General features: G+C 34.8%; 1 protein-coding gene across 5 annotated transcripts; it reads right to left on the reverse strand.

Annotated features, from left to right (window-relative positions):
* Positions 1–26,372, reverse strand: LOC131158365 (pentatricopeptide repeat-containing protein At1g80880, mitochondrial). Of its 5 annotated transcripts, XR_009137470.1 has the most exons (6): positions 25,711–26,372; positions 22,868–24,270; positions 22,625–22,669; positions 22,456–22,534; positions 22,187–22,332; positions 1–361 (listed from the first exon to the last, which is right to left on the reverse strand). XR_009137470.1 is itself a non-coding variant. In XM_058113193.1 (3 exons), exons 1-3 carry the CDS (start codon positions 26,306–26,308, stop codon positions 23,334–23,336), a joined length of 1,224 nt encoding a protein of 407 aa, XP_057969176.1. In that variant the 5' UTR covers positions 26,309–26,353; the 3' UTR covers positions 22,678–23,333. The 5 variants fall into 5 exon arrangements, 4 of the variants coding, with proteins under 4 accessions (XP_057969176.1, XP_057969174.1, XP_057969175.1 ...); XM_058113193.1 differs by lacking the exons at positions 1–361; positions 22,187–22,332; positions 22,456–22,534; positions 22,625–22,669 and having other exon boundaries at positions 22,678–24,054; positions 25,711–26,134; positions 26,230–26,353; XM_058113191.1 differs by lacking the exons at positions 1–361; positions 22,187–22,332; positions 22,456–22,534; positions 22,625–22,669 and having other exon boundaries at positions 22,678–24,270; positions 25,711–26,134; positions 26,230–26,353.
* Between the last annotated feature and the right edge of the window lie 1,340 nt (positions 26,373–27,712).

Here is a 27,712-nt window from a genome sequence, read left to right on the forward strand (position 1 = left end):
TTCTTAAAAGAAACGATTGAAGAGATAAAACAAAGTTTTATTACAACAATTAGATTACACAATTTGTCCAACCACGCACTCACTAGATGCGCTTCAATGGCGAAATGACAACAAATAGAAAAACAGAAGAGGACACAACTTGCAGTTGATGTGTTCTTTGCTCCTGTTGGGGGGGGGGGGTCTTATTTATAGCCTCTGGTTTGTTGTAAGATAACTTGGATGACTCACCTAGCATGGATGTCGTTCACATTGGTGGCCGTTATTCACCAACCGAGGCTACCCTCATACCCCCGTGTCTCGGAGGGTAACGTCTTCTGTCATCATAGTACCATTGCGGTCTACCACTTCGACCTCATCTGAGCTATACATCAGGTAAGTGTGTCAATCAACTCATGGGAGGTGGGCATTACACATATATATACCAATAGAAGTGAGCACAACTTGATTCATTAGTTGAATTATTATATCATTATAAATGAGCTCAAGAACATGAAACAATATAGAATAGGAATATGAAAAACATATAACAATGAAAAATTAAGTAAGACTGGCATCATCATCTGCATTGCTAGAAGTTGAAGGGATAGCCAAGCCCTTTGCCATGCCCAAAAATTAACAAAGAAACACAAGGTCCTATTGTTGGTGTCAAATATATTTAGGAGGAGGTTGAATTTATAGCTTCAATGCTCTCTAACATACATAGTCATTAGGAGTTTTAATTTGACTATGGTACCACATTTTAGTTAAAGATAGACAGTGTATGGGTAAGAATACTGTGTTAATTACATTGTAATTGAGAGTTTAATTGGTGAAGTTGACTGATATTTACTTCTATCTAATGATGACTACGAGCTTAATGGTTCAATTTGAAGTGTTAAACTTTGTGCGGACTTAAGTTACAATACTAGAGCAATTGATAACAATGTTGGTTTGAGGTCAAAATTAAAAGTTTCAGTCTCATATAGATAAGAAAATATATATATACTGTCTTGCGATGACATTGTAATTGAGAATTGTTGCAGAATATTAAAGGGGGAAAATAGTGCTAAAAGTTCATAGACTTGTTTAGTACAGTTTTGATTATTAATACAAGTATTTTAGTGAAAAACATATTTGAATCCAAAACCTAACACTTTGCATTTAGCTCATATTCACAAGTGTTCATCTCTCTTGTTTAATTGTGTTTGATTCAATTCTAAAGAGAGAAGTGAGAAGTTTGATTTGTATTTGTTATCAGCTCAAATTATAGAAAATCTCTTTGTACTCAATCATCTTCTTGTAAAGGTTCTTTGTGAACCAAAGGCTTATGGTGAGCGCAGTAGGGATTTGTTCCCGAGTGTAGGGTTTGGTACTTGAGTTGTAAGGCTTGCTCCGCCGGTGAAGGAGAGTTATAGTGGAATGTGGAATCTTTGGCTTGGTGCTAAGGCGTGGATGTTGGCTTGGTGCTGAACTACGTAAAAATACCGGTATTGATTCTTCTCTCCCTCACTCTTAAATTTACTTGTCTTGTGCTTGATTTAATTTTATTGTGATAAAATCGTTTGCATTCTTGTCAAGTATTTTATTTTGTAGAGAAAATACATATTCCACGAAAAGAGTCAATTCACCCCCCTGATTCTATATACTATAGGGTGTTAAAAGAATCCTAAACTCAAATATGTTTTTCAAAGGGACAAATTTTAAACATCTTGATTTTACAAACATTTACACACTTAGTCCTAATTTTATCAAAACGAGTTTTATGTCCTTAGGGTTCAAAGAAAGTAAAGTATATTTTCAATAAAGGACATGCAAGTATATAAGATATCAAAATGGTTTTTCAAATGTGTTTTTATTAACAAGATATCTTATATTCAAAGGGAAACTCTCTTGGACAAGTTTTAATCTTCATTAGACTTAATATATTTCATATAATTTTGCCCAAGAATGTCTTAAATCATTAAAAGTTTTCTTCTTTTTCTTTTTGTCAAAGAAAAAACAGAGCAATCGTCAACTAACGTAGTGCAACCTTGAGTCCTGAGCACCCTTCGGTATTTCGGACACAACTTTTTCTAAAAGAGTCCAAAAAGGACGATCTTGGTGTCTATGGAAAGTTAAGAAAAAATCTCACAACTTTTATGTTGAAGACTTTTTCTGATTTAAGGCTCTAGTTGACTCGAACAGGGGAATGGTTGACCAACTTTTCCAGTAGCTATTTTTTCCTCACAAAGCAGGTGACTAGTCGATCAGTGCATGGCAATGGTCGACCAATGGGTGAATGGTTGACCAAAGAAAGCGAATGGTCAACCAGTGGCCTCGTGCCCAGCACTAAAACGATTAGAAAACGACTAGTTTTGTTTGGGAGTTGCTCCTAACGGCTAGTCAATGGCTATAAGAGCTTTTTGGCTAACAAAACAAGTCCATAGACTTGCTTAACATGATTTTGATTATTAATACAAGCATTTTAGTGAGAAACATATTTGAATCCAAAACCTAACACTTTGCATTTAGTTCACATTCACAAGTGTTCATCTCTCTTGCTCTTTATTTGTGTTTGATTCAATTCTAGAGAGAGAAGTGAGAGGTTTGATTTGTATTTGTTACTAGTTAAAATTAAAGGAGCATCTCTCTGTACTCAATCATCTTCTTGTAAAGGTTCTTTGTGAACCAAAGGCTCTTGGCGAGCGCGGTAGGGATTTGTTCCCTAGTGTAGGGTTTGGTACCCGAGTTGTAAGGCTTGATCCGCTAGTGAAGGAGTGTTATAGTGGATTGTGGAATCCTTGGCTTGGTGCTAAGGCGTGGACATAGGCTAAGTGTCGAACCACGTAAAAATACCGATGTTGATTCTTCTCTCCCTTCACTCTTTAATTTACTTGTCTTGTGTTTGATTTAATTTCATTGTGATATAATCTTTTGCATTCTTGCCAAGTACTTTATTTTATAGAGAAAATACGTATTTTGCGAAAAGAGTCACTTTACCCCCCCCCCCCCCCAATGACTCTATATACTCTCAGATGGGACGTTTAACACACTTGATTTTGCCTTCTCCCTCTCCTTCTCCTTCTCCTTAGAGAGAAAAAAAAAAGGGGGGAGGGGGGGGGGAGAGAGAGAGAGAGAGAGAGAGAGAGGCGTTGAATCCTTTATGTAGCTTCCTTGAATTCCAAAATGAGCTCTTCAATTTGCCCCCTATTGACTCTTAAATGGACCCAATTTTTTTCAAAAATTGGTTGGAGAGATTCTCCAAATTGCAACTATTTCTCAATTATTTCAATTTTATTTTAAGATAGAAAAAATGAGATGGTGACATATGGCAAGAATTTAGACAATATATACTATGGTTAAAAGGGAGGGATATGGTGTGGGTGAGTGTATGAGAGCTTGGGTGTGAGCTCAAGGGAAAATTTGGGTGTTTGCATGTGCACTTTAGTGCATGTGTGCATGATTAATTAGTGAAATGTGAGGTTAAGGATTTTAAGAACATTCCAGTGATTAAATGTTCTAAAAATGAAATTGATTGAAATTAAGGATAGCATATGAATTTTTATGCGAAATTATGTGAAATTTTGTTAATTGTGAGTGTGTAGTGTGTGAAAAATGTGTGACTTGGTTTTCAATTTGACGAATATGGTGTTTATTTGCATTCAATGTGCGAGTTTTGTGTCAAATTGAGCTTGAATGCAAATTTGGTTCAGAGTTTGATTTTTGGGATTCAAGGTTCAATCAAGCTTAATTTGAAAATTTAAAGTTCAAATGTGCCTTAATTTTTGAAGTTGGGGTTCAATTTGACCCTAATTTTGCAACTAATCAATTGAGCCCTAGTTTTGAAAATTGAGTTTCAATTAGGTTGGAATTTGAAATTTAGAACTTAATTGAGTCTCAATTTGAACATTTGAAGTTTGAGTTTGATGTTTGTGTGAATGTCCCATGTTTTGTGCTTTTTGTGAGGTTTTGTGATTGAAATTTGACGATTTTGTGCATGTTGAATGAGTGAAGATATCGTGAAGATGGAGTTGATTAATTTTGTGTTGATTTTATGGAGTTTAACTAGAAATGGATGTTTTGAGTTGTGTGAATGACATTTGAGAAGGCAAAGGCATAGCACGTGCACACAGTGGAGAACTACACCCCTTTATTTTTTACTTTTGGCAAAATGGGAGAAATGGGAGGATAAGTGAAAAGAATGAAGTTTTGAGGGAAATTGAGTATGGAAAGGCTTTAAAAAAAGCTAAGAAGTCACTAAAACAAAGGGAAACATGGGAAGTTAGAAGGGAAGAAGGAAATTTTTTCGTACTTTGGTACTCTAGGGAGAACATTATTTGGTTTTCTAATCTCTTAAGACTGGAACGAAACAAATAAAAGAGTTTTTGAAAGTTTTTAATTCAAACATAAAGAAACTACTCTACTAGAAAAGAATACAATGTGAAAATTCAAAGAAAATGCAATGAAAATGGCTGAGAGACCTTATTTAAAGAAATAGAGCGCATCAACCCCTTAAAAGGGGTAATATACCCTAAAATGTGTCTTTGAGGGCTCAAATTAGGCTTGAAAAATTAGATGCATACATAGATATGAAAATTTCGTACTTTGAAAACCTATCTACCTTGTCTTGTTGGGAAGTGAGACAAATTTGTATATATTCAACCACCTCATTATGCATTTGTGTATAATAATACATCTGCTTCAACCATGGCAAAGTGTGATGCCACCTTGGATGACCTACCCATATGGTGGCAAGATATTCTCTCAACATTGTCTCGATTAAATCTCTAAATCGAGGTACAAAGAGTCGGTTTACACGTGTCATTAGCAATCCATCTTATAACTAGAATTGGCACATTTTGCCCTCTTCTATCAACTTTATGAGGTTTTAAGGCAATTGGATCTTTGGCAAGGTTATCCTTAATGTGCTCCTGCATTATCGTGGTAACATTACTTACTATCAAGTGAGTTACCATTTATAAAGCTGCAAGCTTGGCCTTCTTGTTTAAATCATCTACGATTTGGTTCATCCACCCCGCCTTGTGCTTAAATACGAAATCAAACTCCACTAGGAATTCTTGCCAAGGGACTTACTAGGGTGATAACTTTGGCTATGTAAAGAAGTGACTACTAGCTGATTCATCTATTTTTACCATAAATTTTGAACCAAGTAGGTAATGTCACTACGCATGAAGCCAGTGTATCACTGCTAGCACCTATTACTTTAAAGTTGTGTACCTTCATTTGGCTTCACAAAGCTTATGAATTTCATATGTAACAAGACTCCCCCAAGGACATAATTTGATGCATCTATTTGTACATCCTATAACAAGATACCCCAAAGGACGTGATATGATGTATCAATCTGTACTTTGAAGGGTTTCATAATGTCTGGAAGAACAAGTACTAATTTCTCTTCATGGCATCCTTCAAGTTGTCAAAGGCTCCTTGACCCTTTTCTATCCAGTTCCTAAACCCTTCTTCAAAAGTTCTATCAAAGAAGCGATTCTCCTCAAATACCCTTCCACAAACTTTTTATAAAAGTTGGCAAGTCCAAGAAAGGAATACAACTCCTTCACTGTCATTGGGATCTTCTAGTCTTGAACAACTCTTACCTTCTCCATATCCATTTGAATATGATCTTGCTTGATTACATAAACAAAAAATTTGATGCTCCTCTAAGCCAGAGAGAACTTCTCTTTCTTCATGTACTGATTGTTCTCCTTCACCTTGTCAAACACCTTCCCTAGATGCTATTTATGTTCCTCCAAAATGGAACTAAAGGCAACTATGTCATTGAGGTATACCACAATAAACTTGTAAAGCTACTTATAACATACATGGCTCATCAAGGTGAAAAATGTTGGTGGTGCATTCATCAACCCAAATGGTACCACTAAAAACTTATATGCAATATATTGTATCATACAAGTCATCTTCAATACATACCTATCTACTATCTTCACTTCATTACAACCTTACCTCAAGTCAAGTGTGGTGAATTACTTTGCATGACTTTGTTTATCCAACAAATTAGCAATCAATGGAATAGGATACTTGTATGCACGGTCACCTTGTTGAGCGTATGGTAGTCCACACACATCTGAATGCTCCTATCATGTTTTCCTTGAAATAATAATGGTGCTTCCAACGGTGCTTTGGAAGGACATATATAACCCACTTCCAATATCTCATCAAGTAGTTTCATCAATTCTACTAACTCTGGAGGCAGCATCTAATATGGCCCTTTAGCAAACAACTTTACTCTTGATAACAACTTGATCTCATGCTTCACACACTATCATGGAGGCAAGTTGTGAGGTAACTTATCTAACATCAAAACTTTATACTCAATTACCCAACTTGGATAATTGTAGGCAAGTGCTCTTGGCCTACTTCTTATTTACCACCAACGTGGCAAAATATGTTTATTTACCCCTATTCAATCCTTTCTTGAGCTGTATGAAAAACAAAAAACTTTTTATCATTTTCTGTCTTTGCAATGGCTTGCACCAGGCAAGGGCGGTCTCCTATCAAACAAAGGGAACCAGAAAATGACATCGAGATATCACCTTACTCTCCCTCAAGGATTCCATTCCAAAAATTACTTGAAAATTATCCAATGGATAAACTATGTAACTTGCATGTCCTACCCACTACCCAAGCTTCACAATCATTTACTTGGCTTCTCCCAAAGTAGGTTAAGCTATGGAGTTAATTGCTTTCATGCATCCTTAGTACATTTCTAAGGATAAGTTGATTCTTTGTGCTTAGACCTAGTATCAACCATAGCATAGGTGCTTTTCCTGCTGATTCCAAAAATCTACAAGCATTAACCCTTTAGCTTGAGTAACTTTTGTCTCTTTTGTTTGCCTCTCTAACATGTTAACTAACCACGTTACACTCATCCTTGGGGTTTCTTTCACATCATCATCATCTTGTAGTAGCCCCTCTATTATGGAAACTTGTAAGAAATTGAGTTATAAGGGCACTCAACAACTTTGTAAGGGCCTCGACATAAAAAACATGTCATCTTACCCTTACCATTGTGTGTGTTGAATGATCAAGATGACAAAGCTTCCTTTGAATTTGATGTCTTTGTGTTGGCTCCTCAACTTTAGGTTTTTCTCTTGTTGAAAGACTTTCCTCTATTTCCATTTCACTACTCTCTTCAAACATTGTGGAACTCTTTTCAGCATAGTCAATCAAACATTCTGCAGTAGCTTGTGCGGTAGGCAAGTCTTGAACTATTTGTTGATGAAGTTCCATATTTGCCCACAATTTCAAATCCTTATAAAATAAAATAAAAAAAAAAGAACTTGCCTTTCTCAGACTTGTCTTGAATATCCAACATCAAAGTAAAAAAAATGTATCGCATATTCCCTGATTGAACTATTATACTTAAGATATCTCAGCTTATGTCTAATGTCATACTTAACATTCTCAGGAAAGAATTTGACTTTAGCTCTCTCTTATAGTCTGCTAAAAAATCAACTACGCAACGTCCATTCTCAATTTCTTCGTACTTGGTACGCCACCACAACTTAGCATCACTAACCAAGTATATTTTTGTTGTTGTTACTTTCACCTATCTTGAGTTCTTCATTGTGTGAAAGTACCGCTCCATATCAAATAAGAAGTTCTTTAAATCCAAGCATCATCCCCCCCCCCCCCCCAAAAAAAAAGTTCTAAATGCTAGCACCTTGATTCCTCTCCTCTAACCAAGTACATTATTGTTGTTATTACTTTCACCTATTTTGAGTTTGTCCTCATCATGCAAAAGTACTGCTCCATATCAAATAAGAAGTTCTCCAACCCCTTAGCACCACAGGCACCTCCAATGTTATTGGGTTCTGACACCTTGGTTTCTCTATATTCTACAGCATTGGACTTTCCTATAACAAAAACCATCAAGTTTGTTTTGGCAATCATCTCCACTATCTGAGCCTATAAAGTTTCTACTGTACAGTGGAGATCTTCTAACATTTCCACCATAGAATTTTATTGATGTTTGTTTGATCCCTCCAAAGCATCAATATGTTCAGCAAGCTTAACCATCTCCATAGCCACATCGTTGGTTGTATTATCCTGCACCTTTATCACTTTAATTATCTCGGTATTAGTTGACATGTGCCCTTACCAATGCTTAATATCTCACAACGAAGGCAACTGAATTCATGTAGCAATTAACCAAGATTTGATACGAATTATCACGAGCCGAATATTTCACACCGTTTGAAGGGCCGTGTAGTACAAGCTAAAGGACTCTTACTTAACTAGTCAACCAAAGATTACTGTGGCTTAATATAGAAACACATTCACAATAGTTGAATCAAAAGTAAACAAAAGCAGTGCACAAATCATGGAAGCAAATGGCAAGCAAGCAATAAACATTGAAGCAATACAATTCATTAATACCACCTCTACAATCAATATGTATTTAGGGAGGGCGGCAAGTAGGCTAAACATAGTTAACAAATGCTAGTGAGTTTAACAAGACTAATGAGCATTCGCCTTCCCTAAAGAACTTTGTATGCTATTTTAAATCTAGTACTAGGAAACATCAAATTGTCCAAGGAATCATACTCCCTCTTTATACTAAATCTTACACCTACTCAAAGCATAAAACCTATACTAGTATTTACATAATAGTAACCTATCTCATGCACACAAGATAAAAAAATCACAAGAAGGCATAATATGCCCTAAACAAGTTTGGCTCATGACATTGGGAGAAGGGGTTGTAGAGAAAAAATAACTTCCTATTCAAGTTTCAAACAAGATAAACTATTGTGGAGAACAAGGTAATTTATGTTGGAATTGACGTATTCTCAAGAGGGGGGGCGGTGAATTAGATATTTAAGAATTTTCTCCTAGGTTAAATATGTTCAATCTAAAGCAGTAGACAATATTGCACAACCTAGGATCAGTCTAAGCACATACAGATTATCCAACAATATAAAACTGAGCAGATAATTAGAAACAAATGTAGCAAGCTCAGTACTTCTCAATCATTCACAACAATTAAGATATAAACATTCAAGTGCGAAAATTTAAATAGCATAAAGGAAAGAGTGACACAGTATATGTTATTGGGGTTCGGTCAATACTACCTACGTCCCCGTCTCAAGCTAACAAGTAAGAGGATTCCACTAAATTTGCTCTCTTATGGGTGAAGCGGCACCGTTACTACCTCCTCTCCTTATTGGGCGAGAAAAACCCCTAGTCATATTATAGGGTTGACCCCAACCTATACAACTACACCTTACGATGCAACAGGTTCTCCTAACCAAGTCTGAACTATCCGGTGCACATTACAGGTCAGTGCAATCCTCTTCCAATGATCACACGTCAAGAATACAACAAATAACAATATATTTTTGTACAAATACAATGCTTCAACAAAATGCAGATGATGTACACATTTAAGCACAAAATGCACTCACGTATGATATGAAATATAAGCTCAATGTAAGTACGTGGTTTTCTCAAAGTGATTTTATAATCTTTGAAAACTGATATATATGATAATGCACTTCAAAGATTAAACCCCAATTAAATCTTTCCCCAAAAATATTTTTCAAATAAAGTATAGGAGAACTTAGGGTTGTGCTTGCACAAAGAAGATTATATGATCTTTGATTTTAACAAAAGAAATATGCAGTATATTCAAAAATATTGTTAATGAAAGTTAGGGTTAAGTGCTCAAAAAGATTTTGCAATCAAGAATGTGACATTTTGAAGTCTTGCAATAAATGTGCAAGATTCACAAGCTATGCAAAGTTTGCTCCCAAAGATATTTATCAAATGAAATATATGGGAGAAATAATAAATTTACTCTCAAGAAGGATTTTAAAAAATGTAAGCAAAGTGAGAGTAAAAGATTTATGAAATAACTATATGCCCAAAATAAATTCTCTCCAAAAGAAATTTCTCAAATAGTAAGTGTAGGAGAGTAAAAAAATGAATAAGAATCAAAAATATTTTTGGGAGGATTTTCTCTCTAATCTCTCTTCTTAAAAATGGAGTAATGAGGGGGCATATATAGAGTCTAAGGTAAATATGACCGTTAGGGACATATCAGGCATTTTAAGATTTGTTTAATTAAAATAAAACATGTTTTAAGCCCTTAAAATAACTTGAACCCGAGAGGTTCGGTCGACCGAGGACAAGGTTCGGTCGGCCGAGCTAGGGCGATCCGAACCTTCGTAGGTTCGGTCGACCAAGGCTTAGGACGGTATGCTGAGTAGAACAAGTTTGGTCAGCCAAGGCCTATTTGAACTATGTGGTCAGTCGATCGACCGAGCCTTAGTCAAACTTTGACTTCAAGCTTACGGTGTGGTCATTTGACTGTGAAAACTTAGTTCAAAATCGATCGGTCGACCAAGTCAAGTCAGGCTTTGACTTCGAGCTTTAAGTGTGGTCAGCCGACTAAGGGCTATAACACATAACTGATCGGCTAACTAAGGGCTATAACACATAACTGGTCGATCGACCGAGCCTTTTTAACTAAGCCTAAAAATCCAATGTCGGTCAACTGAATGTCGACCGAAGTCCTGTTTTGGCCCCAAATTTGACCCTAAAGATTTTCCAAAAATCCTTATTTGATTTTAACTTTGATGAAAGGATTTTAACTTTCAATCATATCATGCGTGCAATGCATTATTATAAACCAAATCTTAAATACTAAATGCATTTACAATAAAAATAAACAACGGCTTCTTCTTTTGTTCTTCCCTTCTCTATGGAATGTGCTAGTTGATGTGAGCTTTAAGTTCCTACTGGCTTCCATTTTCTGGTATCTTATCTCTATGCTGAAATAAAAACTTGTTCATATACTAACTGCCCACATAAGATGTTGGTGCTTTGTTAGGAACAAAATAGGGATCAGACTCAAAATGTCAACAATCTCCTCCTTTTTTATGATGACAAACACCCAAGAGCAAAATGAAAAAAACCTGAAAAGGCTCCCCCTTACAATATGTAAAACTTAAAAGCATAGTCAATATAGTACAAGCATATTAACAAAAGAAGATATTTCAAATCATATGCATCAAGTTTTGATAATAAAGCACATACATGTAGCATGCAATATAGCTCAAAATTATATCATTTTGCTCTCCCTCTCCCCCTTTTGGCATCAACAAAAGGGTTAAGCTAAAAAAAAAAATTGATTATTTTAAAAGAAGTCTTAGCTTAAAACGACACTCCCCTTTTCTAAAAAAAAAAAATTCATTTAGCTTAGAAGAAATTCTCCCCCTTTTTGATATAATATTTGGGCATAAAAACAAACATCATGACATGAATTTGAATTTTATAAAACATAGGATTACATGTCATAAATCTTTTGAGGCAAGAGAAAAAAATTTTAGTTTAAAAAATATTCCTTGCCAGACGAAAAAAAAAAAAATCCCTTTTGAAACATATCCATTAAGTACAAGGGACAATGCTTGCAATAAAGTTAATCAATAAAGTTCAAGCAAGCAGAAATTTTTCTGGTTAAGCGCTTTAAGCATAGTTCATAGAATAACCAGAAAATGCAACCATATAAATCCAAAGATATCAACAAATAGTAAATAAGGATCATATGGCAAATCCAAAGAATATGTGACAAAAAAGATGTATTATCATTTAAAATATTTCAATAAAATCATCAAAATTTAGCACATGCCACAGTGAATAACAAAGCAAATCTAAGCCAAAGGTATTGGTGAGCATAACAAGATCGAGATTTAATTTTAGATGCTCCCCCTTTCAATTTGAAACCTAGTTTAGATGAAATAAACTGCTTATACTAACCAAAGATTAATTTCACTAATAGTTTCAAGTTGTATAAGCTTTCTTTTTACAGCAACTGTACTGGATAAAGATTAATTCATTTTAAAATTCCAACCAGTATAGTCTCCCTAAAGACTACAAATGCATCAGAAAAATAGATATCAAGACATTGTTATAGTGTTCATTACCCTAAGAACATTCCATATCTATATATAGAGCTTTAACTGTATATGACGTTCAGGGTTTTTAGAAGAGTCTTAATATTCAAAAAGCTAAACATAATGCATATGACTTTTTTGTGTTCTTTCTCTAGGGAAAGAGCTCAGCTCTCCTAAGTATTTAATGATTATGCAAGGATGAAATTAAATATTTTAGTTTTCACTCATTCTTTCAAAAAAAATTTAACATTTAATTTATCATAATTATCTTTGTACAAGATTTTATTTTTAGGAAAATGCTGGCGAAATTTCGGCAGCATGTCGTTTGTAAATTGGATATTTTCCTATAAAACCTGTACCTGGACTTGGTTGTTTTCAACAAAGTATTCATATAAAGCATGCAACAACCTAAAATTCACTACTAGCATGCAATTCACATCACTGCATCCGTCATGCAAAAGGCATTCAATACAAGCATGCAATCAGGTAGCTCAAATACAATTCATGTAAAATAAAATTATCCAACGATTTTTATCAATCGGTGCATTATGGATACTAATGTGCAATTCAGTTCCCACATAAAGGCATACGAGCATAAAATATGATATAAGATCAAGAGAGCATTTAAATTATATAGACATGAAAAAGAAATGCTCCCCCTAAGTTATTCGCTCTATTTATTTCCATCATATGCATTGATCTTTTCATAACTTAGCCAAGTGCTTTAGTTTTTCAATGATTTAAGCTTGGTTATGAATTCTTAGGCTTAGAGGACCAAAAAGTCACAATCAATACTTCTTTAGGGTCATAAGCCTACCTTATCTCTTTTCTTATGAATTTCAATGCATAAGAGGCTCAAGTTAAAATGGCTTTCGATTTAAATTGCATGTGCATAGGTCTCTTTGAAGTTTATGCATTCATCTAGATTAAGACCCAGTGCAACCAACTTAGCCATTCAACTTATCTTTAAGGATATGAAGCTTTAATGGATTTGAATTAAAGTTTAAGAGCTTATGAAAGGAATGTGAATAAATACTCTTTGAAAAATAAATCATTAATAAGTTCATAAGAGTATTTTGGAAGTAGCAGGACATTTTTCAAAATATTTTCATGCTAATTAATATGTCCTAACATTGAGGCATAGAGCATTTTTGAAGTATATGATCTTTCTTGAATAATGTTCTTTGGTCATTTCAGATTTGCCTCTGATAGAAGGTATCCTATAGATGTGACTTCAATTTTGAGCAAGGATACAAGTCAAGGAATAGGATAAAACTTTACCAGATGTGACCATGGTGTGGTAAAGATTTCCTATGGAGGTGATAGGTGAATCAAGATCAGAGGATTTATATTTTAAATTCATAGGGAATAATTTGATTTAACAATAAAACATGAATCCCTTAGTGGATGCCTCTAATTTTGATAACGAGGAGGATGTCTTATAATTTGGCCTAGTAGAATAGGGATTTATGATTATTAGTGCTCAAGTCTAAAGTGATGACTGATATTTGGTCAAGGCTTTAGTTTTCCACTTAGCTTAGGGTGAAGTGATATATAGTATGAGACGTATCCCTAAAACTCAAATCTATGCAATGGACAAAGGATGCTTAATTTAAGATATTCATTTTTAGGTTTGAGTTAAGCATTTAGAATCATTTACCTAACAAAGATGTCATGTCCATTTGGAAGTAGATGCATATACTAAGTCTTCATATTTTAAGCCTAAACCACTTCCTAAGCCTACAGTCATCACAACCCATAAACCTGATTCTAGGATCTAAGGAAGAATTTAAACATTTATGAAATTCCTATTGGAATTTGATCATCCTTAGGACCCGAAAGGTTTGCTTTCCTGATTAGCTACATCATTTCCTTGTCTATCCCTCTAGCGCCTCTAAATTTACACTTATATTGAATGTGCCATTTCTTTTCACTGAACAGGTAGGCTTTGATTTTATGTGAAGGATTTTGCTTATTAAACGAGTTCCTACTCAATAAGGCATGAGACTGATTACGAGATTTAAAGGATGGACCATTTTTTAAAGAAATATTTCTTCTTAATCCTAAAGGTTTAACATGATTATTCTTTTCATTCACGACTCTAAGTATAAGTCTAGAATAATCATCTACTTCTTCCTTTGAGCAGAAAATTTTCAATATCTTTTCAAGGATGGCATGATACTCTTTTAATTTGTTTAATTGTTTTTCCATCTTGTTGAACTCATTTTTTAGAAAAGTTTTATGATCGGACATCCTAACTAGAAACTTATGTATTTTAAATGAATCTTTTTCTAGTTTTCTATTCAATGGCATGCTTTCATCATAAAACTCATTACATGATTCAATACAAGATTTGATGCACAAATTATTACATGAATCAATGCATGAACTGTCAGCCAAAACATCATATGAGCTATCAAATGATTCATCACAAGATATATCATAGTATTTATCACATGAATCATCAATTGAGGTAGGATAGGAATCATATACCTCTTCGTAGATTGATGTAACTAGCTTATGATTTACCTCCTCCTGATCATTTAATCTTGGAGCATTCAGAGGAGTGGTTTCCTTTTCTTTGGACTCTCCATATTTGTTTTTTAACTCATCCAAAATTTCCTTCGCACATCTAAATGCTATAACCTCATGAAAAATGTTAGAATTTAAAGCACGATATAACATATCCATGGCATTAGAATTTGCACTAATATCGTTTTCATTTTCTAGCACGAAAATTCCATTAACGATCATCTATCAGACCCTCTAGTTCATAGATTTTATAAATACACTCATTTTTAATTTCCACACAATGATCAACACCATAAAATACAGGAAGCTTGAACCATGATCGTCCCTCACCGAATGGGGATACAACAACTAGAGTCATTGCGATCTTTTGCATAATAGGTTAAGCTTTTTGTAACAAGACTCTAATACCAATTGTTGGAATTTGTGTATTCCCAAGAGAGGGGGTGAATTGGATATTTAAGAATTTTCTCCTAGGTTAAATATGTTCAATTTAAAGCAGTAGACAATATTGCACAACCTAGGGTCAGTCTAAGTACATACAAATTATCCAACAATATAAAACTGAGCAGATAATTAAAAACAGATGTAGTAGGCTCAATACTTCTCAATCATTCACAGCAATCAAGATATAAACATTCAAGTGCGAAAATTTAAATAGCGTAAGGGAAAAATGTTATCAGGGTTCGGCCAATACTACCTACGTCCTTGTCTCAAGCTAACAAGCAAGAGAATTCCACTAAGTTTGCTCACTTACGGATGGAGCGGCACCATTACAACCTTCTCTCCTTACTGGGTGAGGAAAACCCCAGGTCACATTACAGGGCTGACCCCAAGCTATACAACTACACCTTACGGTGCAACAGGTTCTCCTAACCGGGTCTGAACTATCCGGTGCACGTTACATGCCAATGCAATCCTCTTCCAACGATCACACGTCAGGAATACAACAAATAACAATATATTTTTGTACAAATATAATGTTTCTACAATAAGCAAATGACGTACACATTTAAGCACAAAATGCACTCACATATGATATAAAATATAAGCTCAATGTGAGTATGTGCTTTTCTCAAAGTGATTTTATAATCTTTGAAAACTAATATATATGATAATGCACTTCAAAGACTAAACCCCAATTAAATCTTTCTCCAAAAATATTTTTCAAATAAAGTATAGGAGAACCTAAGGTTGTGCCTGCACAAAGAAGATTACATGATCTTTGATTTTAATAAAAGAAATATGCAATAAATGTTTTTCAAAGATCTTAAAGACCCAAAAGCTTTCTTTTAAAAAATGATATTCAAAAATATTGCTAATGAAAGCTAGGGTTAAAAGCTCAAAAAGATCTTGCAATCAAGAATGTGAGCTTTTGAAGTCTTGCAATAAATGTGCAAGATTCACAAGCTATGCAATGTTTGCTCCCAAAGATATTTATCAAATGAAATATATGGGAGAAACAATAAATTTACTCTCAAGAAGGATTTTAAAAAATGTAAGCAAAGTAAGAGTAAAAGATCTATGAAATAATTATATGCCCAAAATAAATTCTCTCCAAAAGAAATTTCTCAAATAGTAAGTGTAGGAGAGTGTAAAAATGAATGAGAATCAAAAATATTTTTGGGAGGATTTTCTCTCTAATCACTCTTTTTAAATAGAGTAATAAGGGGGTATATATAGAGTCTGGGGTAAATATGACCGTTAGGGACACATCAAGCATTTTAAGATTTGTTTAATTAAAATAAAACATGTTTTAAGCGCTTAAATTAACTTGAACCCGAGAGGTTTGGTTGACCAAGGGCAAGGGTGGGTCGGCTGGCCGAGTCAGGGCGATTTCCGAACCTTCGTAGGTTTGGTCGATCGGGGCCTAGGATGGCATGCCGAGTAGAACAAGTTCGGTCAGCTGAGGCCTATTTGAACTATGTGGTCGATCGGCCAAGGAAGGTGAAAAGTCCAGGTTTCAAAGGCCGGTCGACCATGAACACTGCGTTCAAAACTAGGTCGGTCAACCGAGTCAAGTCAAGCTTTGACTTCGGGCTTTGAATGTGGTCAGTCGACTAAGGGCTATAACATATAACTAATCAGTCAACCGAGACTCTTTAATTAAGCCTAAAAATCCAACATCGAAGTCTTGTTTTTGCCCCAAATTTGACCCTAAATATTTTCCAAAAATCTTTGTTTGATTTTAGCTTTTATGAAAGGATTTTTTATTAAAGTTTAGGTGCCCTAAGTCTGTCTATGATCATCCTGAGCTTTCAATCATATCATGCATGCAATGCATTATTACAGACCAAAACTTCAATACTAAATGCATTTACAATAAAAATAAATGTCTTCTTCTTCTTTTGCTCTTCCCTTCTCCATGGAATGCGCTAGTTGATGTGAGCTTTAAGTTCGTGGTGGCTTCCATTTTTCGGTATCTTATGTCTGTGTTAAAATGAAAACATGTTCACATACTAAATGCACACATAAGATACTGATGTTTTGTCAGCTTCAAAATAGGGATCGGATTCAAAAGTCAACAATTTACCTCATCCTAACTGTTACAGGACACTTGTCAGTGATCAAGGACACATGGCAAGCTAAAGTACGCCAACCAATGCCATGGAAATTCAGTTTCTACATAGACCAATCAAGGGACCCATTGAATGCCCGCAGATTGAAGACAACTTCTTTGTGCATGCACTTGCAGTTAGTAGTTGGTCAACCACCTACAGAATACTTTTTTATTGTCTCCATTCTTTCTTCCAAAATTCAAATGCTTTAGCTAGGTTATTAGGAGTTTGTTGGAAAAAAAATATTGACTATGGACAGTGAGTATGCATTATTATGTGCATATGAGCATGTTAGTGTTAGTGTATGTGTATAATTGTGTTACGTACGCACGTATGTGTGAAGATGCATTATTGATATTGTTATTGTCATCATTTTTGTTGTTATTATGGCCCTTTTTAATCAATGTTATTATTATATAAAAAACTCAAAAACGTGTTCATAAGTGTTTATTACTATTTGTCGTCTTTATAAAAAAAAAAATTTTTTTTAAATTAAATCAATCTTTGCATGACATTATATTGTCATCTTTTGCTTACATGTGAAAAATCTCAGTGATGGAGCTAGTGATTTGGAGTATTTTATACATCACTTATTTATCTTTAAGGGACATTTTGTCTACTTCAATCACTTTTAATCATCTTGGTGATTATATTAGACAACTTATGAAACTTACTACATGATTTATACAATTTCTCCTCTATTTATATCTTCTTTTCATTGATCTATGTTTTACTTGATTTCTCATGTTTTCTTCTTGTGAATTGTTATTATATAATAACCAATTCGACGATGGATTTCGAATATGGGGTAATGGCATCCTTTCAAGACTCTAGAGGTGAGAATAATCTCTGCAATGGTGGGGCTACTGAATATTTAAAAAGTTGGAAACAAAAAAACAAGAAAACATCAAGTCTTATTTAATTGAGATAAAAAGTAATTCATAAATTAATCAAATACCATTTATGGAAAGGGTGTGAAGGGGCGTCTGCTCCTCTTATAACTATACTCTTAAACCCTAGATGTGGTTGCATAGACCAAGACTACTAGTTTATGAATCTAGATTTATCTTAAAGACAAAAAACTAATAGAAATTAGGTGATCTAACTACACCTAGAAAAGCAAAAAGTATATGGCAACTCAATTGAACACTTCTGAAACCCAATAATCTTACATCCCTATTCACTCGCCCAGTCGCCATCCAAGTCAGGGCAAAATACATAATTTTAATAAATGAGAATGCTATCTTTGTAAAGCACATGCCTCGCCTTCATAGTTTCATAAGGGACGTGCCTTTGCCTCATGCCTAGGCTTCAAGTATCCTTTGTGCCTTGGTACGCTTGCACCTTTGGCAACTATGTTCATTAGACCTAAATGCTTCCACATAAATTCCTTTAAAAATATTTTTGTGTCGTTAGCCCTATCTACACTCTCAAGAAACTTGGAGCTAATGCTTATTTACTTTATTCTTGCCTAATCATATGGCCATTTATTTAATTTTTCATTTAGATGATGTGGCACCTAATCAAGGCATCTTTGAGCCTCCTACTTATCTCCTGGTACTCATGCATGGTCAACAATTTGCTAGTCTCCTATCATTTCTAAATCCTAGAACACAAGGGAGTCTATTACAGGCAATAAGTTTGCGATTTCTTTTTAGGGTGATGTTTGATAGTATTTGGATCACAAGAAAGATCACTCAACTTCAAATGAGCTTACTAAGGATGTTGTTCATGAGAGTGATCTTGTCATAGTTATAGTTGCTCTTTGAAGTCGAGTTCCTTTCAACCTAGGGAGTATAACAAAGGACCATCTACAAATTTAAGACCATCTATTTAGCATATATTTTTTAAGTGGAGATTTAAGAAACCATGCATTTATTATATTTTTTGTATAATTTTTTGTTATATTGGGCTAATGTGTAATTATATGTTTTAGTCAGATGTAGGGTATAACTATTTTGGTATAGCTCAAAACATGTTTCCCGCTCTTTTGTGGAGTTTCTCCCTCTTTTCTTCTTCTTCTTCCTCCTTTCTCCTTCTTCCCTTCTCCCTTTTATGTTTCTCTTTCTATTTTGTTTTTAACTTTCAATTTTGTCAAGCAACAATCTCTCCCCTTCTCCCTTCTTTCTTATTTTCTTCTTTTCCCTCAACTATCTCTCTCAATGTTTCTATATCTTATTGTCCTGCATCACATGAGCTTCGCCTAAAGGTTCCACAATTCCACATTTTCCCATTTCTTAATATTTCAAGTATTAACCTACATATCTGCTTCATATCACCACCTCCCATGCTTGTGTGACATGGCAATTAGATATCTTGTACCTACTTGAAGCACATCAAATAATCAACTACATATGCAGTAAATTTTCCCTAAAATAGTTTAAAATATGTAAAGAACAACATTATGATATGAATAAAACTAAAGCAACTCAAGCCAAAGAAAAAACAAACCCCACTATTTGATCATGGGATCTAAGTCACTACTCTATTCCTGACTCGAACCAAATTAAGGGTTACAAATTATTCTTGAAAAAATCAACCATATGAATTTTCTAATCATTCTTAAAGTTATGTTCCTATCCTTGTTTTCTTTTCAAATTTGCACGAATAAGAATTCATATGGTTGAAGTTAAAGGAGTGACAAACAAGAACAAGAACAACGAGAATGAGGATTCAATCATAAGAAAAAACATTGTGGCATATAATATGATGGATAATATAGTCATAGACAAATCTAAACAGCCTATGGTAAAGAAAGATTCATGCACTCATTTCATTATGTTGGAATTTAAGCACGCCTTGAGCCATACTAACACTTTAAAAGCATAAACACATGTTCAAAAGTGCCTGCAAAACCAAATCATTAAAACAATGGTAAGGGATTGACGATGAGTAGAGGTCAATTGCAGAAATCATCTCATTTTGGGTGAGGCAGTAAGAATGTTGAAGCTATTAACATCCATAACATCTTCAGCTCCATAATTCACCTAGCTATTTAAGTATTGGGACCACTGGAAACACCAATTTATGTAGCACATACAACTAATAAAAGTTGGTACCAAGAATATCACTAGATCCAAACTAACAAATCTCATGTATCAACATTTTTCCCTTCTCATTTTTTGACAATAATATGTAACATTTACCTATAATACTTAGTTACATAACTATGCATGAATAGCTACTTGATTCACAATTTTTCAACTTCAAAAGTGTCTTATTTAACCTTATCAATTAAATGCAAAATAGCTGAAGCATCAAATACAAATATCCCCACAAGTAAACATGCCACAAAGGGCATCTCTTGGATTTGAGAAGTTCCTATGGCAGATGATGCTACCACTTTGGAGGTCATTTTTCAAAACAAAAAGTTCATGGTATAAGCTATACATAAAATTACCACTTTATCCTAAATTGTCAAATTGATCAATATCAAACATGCATGTACATATTGATTAAATTAGGTGTTAATTATATCATGTTTGCATTTTCGTAGGAGGCCAATACCAACAATACATGCTAGGATTGGCCATAGAGACACGAGATAGGGTCTCTACCAATCTCGGTCTTGGGATGTTCAAGAGAGCTGGTTTGGTAGACTTGAGTCAGGGTTTGTTAAGTTGGTTCCAACCCTTAGCCTTTTCTTAAGATGTTCAAGCATTTATGTATCATTCATGACACTTATTTCTTTTCTTTCTTCTCATTTGAACCATGTATCAATGTTGGATTCGCTCAAATAATATTTTTTTTTCATTTAATTAATATGTGACGTGTCAATCTATTATTAGAAGATGACAATTTGCTGTCTCTCTCCCTCTCTCTCTCTCCACTTTCGATTCCCACCTAGTCTAGGATAACGCTTTAGCCATCAAAATAGTTTCACCTACCACAATCCACGTTTGAGTTTCTTAAAAATTGCCTAACTCTTCTCTCCAGGCCCTCTTTAGAACATCTACTACTAGTGTACAACAAAACTCTCCTCCCTTCTCAAAAACCCCCTCCACAAGTTGAAAAGAAGAGGGCATCTCAACTGCATTATTCAACATTGAAAGGTTTTAGAGAACAAATAATAAATCCTTTCTTAATTTTTCATTCCCAAATGAGTTATATATATATATATATATTTTATTCACATTGATCACAAAAGTGTTTTGTCAACACCTTGAATAGTCTCTCCAGGCATTGCTCTTGCATACATCTTACCCTTCCCAAACCTGATGGCATGGGAACCTTGTGCACTTGGGAATTATAAAATGCATTGACATTCATTCTTCTTAAATTAAATTTAATATTATAAATATTTGTATTTTGGACACTTTTTGCATAACCCAATAAAATAAACACTTAAACCTCTTTCATCATGTTTGATTTGTGGATGGAATAGTAGTATGAAAGGAATGGAAGGAAATTTTGAATGGCCAAGTAAAAAAATTAATTCCATTTTACTTGATTCCATTCCATTCCATTCCTGCCAACCAAACATACAATCAAGGTTGGTGCTACCATAGCTCAGCAGAACTTCTGCTCCACAACTCCTACTTTATGCTACCATAGTCCCTACAATTTTTAAGAATAACATAAGCATGGGATCGATAATCAATCAAATTTATTTCAATCCCTTCTCAGCTTGTGTCTCACTTTAGAAGTCAAATGCCAAACAATCTTTAATGTCAGCGCCCTCAATTTCTGGATGTAGATATCAACAGTATTTATCTACATCCAGTAATTACTTATTTTAAATCCAATTTATTAATCAGTTTTACTATTTAAAGTATAAGATATTGCCAAGTTACTACAGGGTTACCGTATCATGGTACCACAGTTCATGCCACCACATCAGGAAACTGGTTTCTACAAAGGCTTAATTCACGGTTAAGATTAATTGGATTTATGGTTTAAGATTAATTGTCACCAAGGTTTTGACTTCATATAAAAGCCTATGATCTCTTTCTTATAATTATTGATTACTAAATTGAGAACTGTAGGTGTCTGGGCATGGTTAGAATTGTGTGCCTTCCCGAACTCTTCTGCTTGTTCTTCTTTCCTCCAACTTTATCTTAGTTTTCTAATATTATTTTTCTGCAGCTAATTTCTAATAGTTGTCCTAGTTATGCAAATAATGTATACCATCAAAACAGCCTTCAAACAAAACACCCTAAAATTGCATTCTTAATCACAATTAAACAATTCAAAATAAATTCTAACCTTCATTCCCTCGACTTTTTGAATTTTAGGCAAATATGCATCATTTCTAGCAAAGTAGGAGATGGAATAGATTTCTTTATCAGGATCCGTGCATGGTTGCAGATTAGTCCAACATCAGGAGCCTTCCATATGTGTAGAGGTTTTTTCTACACCATTCCAATGAAAGTTTAAGATAGATTATAATTCGAGTCAAAACAAGAAACTGCTGACAAATAAAAGTTGGATTTTAACATTTGTGAATGACAGTTTTGAATTTGGCACTTTCCCACCTCATCATCCAGCTGACTAGCAGTGGACAGCCATAATAATTAGCCAAAAAAAGGGCATGGCTGTCATCACCCACACATGCTGCAAAGTTTTAACAAAGTCATTGCCCTGCAGCTAATTTTACAGAGACCGTCATATACAAAGCAGATTGAAATTTGAATGTATACATACCTTTAAACTAGGACTAGATTTAACGAATTGCAATGACACGCCCCACTGAAAAATTGAAATCAACAACTTCCTCTCATATAGTTGAAATGCGGAAATAAATTTACTCCTCTTATGGGGGTGATGTCAAAGGAAAGGGCACCAAAACATAAAGGTGAAACAGATGCCAACAAAAAGGCAAAAGCCCTAGCATTAACCCTTTTGCCAACTCATAGAAGAAGCGTGAGAAGGACAAGGTTTTTGTACCTATGAAGAGGGGAAAGAGATCAACCTTTATGACTACATTCCTTTTATTGGGTTGTATCCCTCAATCAACTCAAGCATTTTGTTTGTACTAGCTTGAGGATAAAAAGTAGACCACTGGTGATGGATTCAAGCATGAAGAGAAGTTCTGCTCAAAGAATTCATTGTGTACAAGGTAGCTGGCTGGTACAGATATAAAGCTTCTACACAATACCTACGGGACAATATTTCTTTTCAGTGGTTTCCAACAACACCCATTGTATGCCAGGAGCTTTTATTTGTATTTGCAGAACTGGCAATTCCTGCCTGGCAATGTCAATTTTTCCCTACTACAGCATAATACATTTACTCTGTTTCAATTGAGACTTCAACAGATCTGTTTTGCATCAATTGACTTCAACCTTTTTGCCGCTTCATCACAGAGCCCTTTCTACGACTTAATCTAGTAACGCTCATCTCTTCTACCATTTTAGCCTTGTGCCTTCAAGAGTGTTTTGAACTTTGGATCATCTAAAAACCCCTTTGATATCATCTCAGCATGAAATTCCCTAGCCTTGTCAAACTGCCCGCACATTGCCAGTCCTTCGACCAGTGCAGCATAATGTCCAGAATTAACAACTACATGTTGCTTCATTTCTACCCAAATCTTCAAAGCATTATCAACTTGCTTTGATTTGAAGAAATTAGCAAGAATAAGGTGAAAGGTCTCCCCTTCAGGACTACAACCAGCTCTCCTCATTCGCTTAAGAACTTCCAAAGTTCCTTCCAAAGTCGCACCCTCAAGAAATGCATGGTATGTGTCAATAGTTGGACTGATATTTTCCCCAATCATCCTAGCCAGTATAGTTCTTGCTTCCTCCTGTTTTTTGGCTTCACATAACGGACATATGAGGGAATTATAAGTAGCAGAATCTGGTTTAAAACCCATCTCTTTCATTCTTTCCAGGAGTTTGAGAGCTTCCTTCAAGCAATTTTCACGAGTTAAAACATATATCAAAGCATTGTAAACCTCCAGGCCTGGGACCCATCCTCTTTTCTTCATCTCATCATAGAGCCTCAGTGAGTCAAAGAGATTCCCAACCTTTGAGAAGCATGAAATCATGTGAGTATAAGAAGTTGCATTTGGAATGATGCAGCACTTCGACATTTCTCTCCAGATCCTCTTAGCTTCAATTATATCAATAGATATACTACACCAACCATTAAGAATTATGTTGAAACCTTCAGTCTCCAATGGAAAAAATTTCTTATTTAAAAGCATGCAGTCTTCAGCCTCCTCAATGTTCCCATGTTTACAAAGAGTATTAAGGAGGACATAGAATGTTTTCACATCAGGAGACACTTTGAGTCTCTCCATAATGTGGAATGTTCTAATTGCTTTAGCAGGATTATTTGCAGCAGCATATCTATCAAATCAAAGTTACAAATAAAATAAGTAGTGAACAGAACGATAGGGGAACATCCATAATTTGAATTAGTAACCAGAAATATAAATTTTTTGAAGGCTATGAAAAATAACATATATAAAATATGAATTAGCACTGCTCTTCTTATTGCATAGGAATCCTAGCACTAAAGAAAAATATTAGAAGACAATGATAACTTTTTCCTTCGACACAACATTCCTAAAAAATCCTTGAAACTAGAACAGCAACGAAAGAAAAGCTAATACCAAATTCAAGCAAAAAGTTTCATAATTTTCAGTAATTTACTGTTCAAGAAACAATGAAGCAGAGAGAAAAAAGAACAAAGAAAAAAAATGGCCAGCTAAGTTTCAAATAAAAACAAAATAGAACTATTCAAGCAACTGCAAAATTGAATTGTTCTATTCAAAACAGCATAGATCTATTCAAGTAACTAATGGAATTAAATCATTTCACATTACTTTTTATGGTCTTTTTAATCTTCAAAAAATATTTTACTAAATCAATTTGTTTCTCTCAGCAATGTCTTCGTATAGGCACCTGCTATGATTTCAACAAAAAACCCATTTTTGTTCTACTTGTATTATTTACCATAATTTTGCAGGTATGGAAAACAAATATGTTTTTACAAAAGCATTTCAGTGCTTAAATACTAAGAAAATTGGAAAAGGAACAATTCCATGTCATCCCTAAATGAATTTCAGGTCACATACAATTACTGGAAATTGGAAAAGGAATGTCGTTTAAAAATTGAAACCCAATTCATAGTAATGTGTGCAACAGTGCATGATTCTAAAACTGAAGAGCTTTGCAAACAATTCAAAACTTAGTCAAATATTAGGAACCATTGGAATAATCCACAAGACAGTTTGGTAATTGAGCACTAGAGAATAAGAAGCATATGTGCTCGTATTGAAATAAAATAGAAAATTACATGATTTAAAAAACCTGCATCACCTAATATTATGCTTAAAAACCAACATATCATAATATACGAGAAAATGGAATAAATCAATTACGTGGAAATATTTTATTATTCATTGCACTAAGTATTGAGTCGCAAGAATGAAAGTAACGCAATTCAATGAAGTTACAAAATGGTTGAAACACTTCGGCACCATAACAAAGGCGTGAATTTAAGCAGGAAAAAAAAAGTAGAAATCATCTACTATCCATCTTGTTGTAAGTTCACTTCATGCATCCAGTCACAAAAACAAAGATCGAGTTTAAAGCTCTGAAGAGTTGAAAAATTCTGAGGATTAAATTTTAATTTTTTTTGAATAACCATTTCTAAAAGGAAAAAAAGAAAAACAATAAACAATTCCGTTAAAGCTCAAAATAAATCATGTAGTTATCCTACAAAAAGGAAATTACTGAAAAAAAAAACACAGCACATAAGCAGAATATAATGCCCAATCTCACCGATCCATCAGGATTAACATTGCCCGCTGAGTTTCCACCGAAGAATGATGCCAGCCACGAATCAATCCCCAAGCAACACTGAACTTTCTATGATTGCCCAGTACCCATATCACCATACCGCGAGCTTTCTCACTACTGGACTCACACTTCTCACCCCATTTGAATACCAAAAACGCCACTTTCCACTCATCTCTCAGCGCCCATATCGCCGAACAAACCAAATGCCTGTTGGGTTTGACACCAGACGAGTCAAGAAAGGCCATGGCTTCCTCTTCCGAGGGGAATTTTTTGGCAACTTCGAGCAATTTAAGAACTCCCGGTTCGAGTAGTTGATGAACATCATCTGGGTCTTCAATGAAGCCAAGTGGGTCGTAGGGCTTTTGCGTGGAGAAGTATTGTATAGTTACGCTCCGCGGGATGCGATCTGAGGACACGAGATGTGTTCGATCAAATGTCGAATAGAAATCACATTTTATTTGTGTTTTACAAGGTGCGTCAAATATGTTGTGAAGCGCAAACCGGAGGAAGCGATGAGGGTGCGTCCGCTGCAGCCTCCTTGCGACGGCGAGAAGTGCCATCGACCATCAAGCGCTTGCATCCGATGTTATAGCCCAGGGTCTGGGCGGTGACTGGATTGTGCCACGATAATAAGAATGAATTCCACAAAATTATGAACGAATTAGCAGTTGGCACCATCTGGTCCTGCCGCGTCACCACATGGGAATGGGACCCTGATGAGCTGGCAGGGACGAGATGTACTAAATTTGAGCTTTATGAAAAATGCTCCATCATAGCCGAGTTTTTTCTAATTTTAATATTATTTTATTAAAAAATATATTTTAAAAAATTCAAATTGAATTTTTTTTTCCCAAATTGATGTGTCCCAATAATTGTTGGACTAGAGAACATGTTTTAACTAAAGTTCATTGGATAAAGCAGTGCATTTTTAATGGTCCAACTATGTTTCGATTGCATGGCTTCTTAAAAGGCGCTAAATTTTAGTTAAAAGATGTATGATCGACTAATGATTTTTAGATGATGTGACTGCTTAAAACTCGCTTGTCCAGCCAATAAGTTTTGGCTAACTTAAAATCTTCCTCCTCCCTCCCATGTGCAGATACACAAATGACCCAACAGCCAATATCGATCTTTATATAATCAAACCTATTAGGACAATCGGTGCTATGATACCAATTGTTAGAGTTGAACATGCATCAGAATCACGCACAACTCAAATCAATCCAGAACAATTGATGTAAAACAATCAATGATGAATATACGGATCAAGCAAGCATGAATCACAATCACACACACAGTAATTGAAAAACAATAGACAAAAGAGATAAGATTTACGTGGTTCGGCAATATGCCTACGTCCAAAGGAGCAACGGCCGATTTTCACTATAAAATTGTTTAAACTTACAATTAGGATTATAATATATATATATATATATCAATCATATACGCACAAGAGGCCCTACATAAATCTTGGAGGAAAATCCCCCCAATCTACTGATCTCCGATTCGAATTTCCATATTTGCACTGAACTAAACCATCGACGGTTTTAGGGTAACCATCGATGGTTTTCTTGCTGATGCCAAACCATCGAGCTAAACCATTTGTTCTTTGCATCACTATACTTTCTCGATATATGTATCCACCCAAATATGAGTCACATCTCTAACAATCTCCACCTTGGCAAATATTCACCACTAAGGAGACAAATAATTGAAATCATACCTGTTACTCCACCTGGGACTGTAAATTGAGCTCATCTCCCATCTAGCACCTCGAGACGTTGATCAAGTCCAAACAATACTTAAATCTATCCATTGTGACAAGTTTTGTCAACATATCAAATCCATAAACCTTCTCAAGAAGAATTCACCTGAAGCAATCAGTTCCCTGATCCTGTGAAACCACATATCAATGTGCTTTGTGCTCCCACGATACACTTGATTCTTTGCCAAGTGAATGACACTTTGACTATCACACTATAGC

The sequence above is a fragment of the Malania oleifera genome, chromosome 6, assembly GCF_029873635.1.
Source record: "Malania oleifera isolate guangnan ecotype guangnan chromosome 6, ASM2987363v1, whole genome shotgun sequence".
NCBI classification, from domain to species: domain Eukaryota; kingdom Viridiplantae; phylum Streptophyta; class Magnoliopsida; order Santalales; family Ximeniaceae; genus Malania; species Malania oleifera.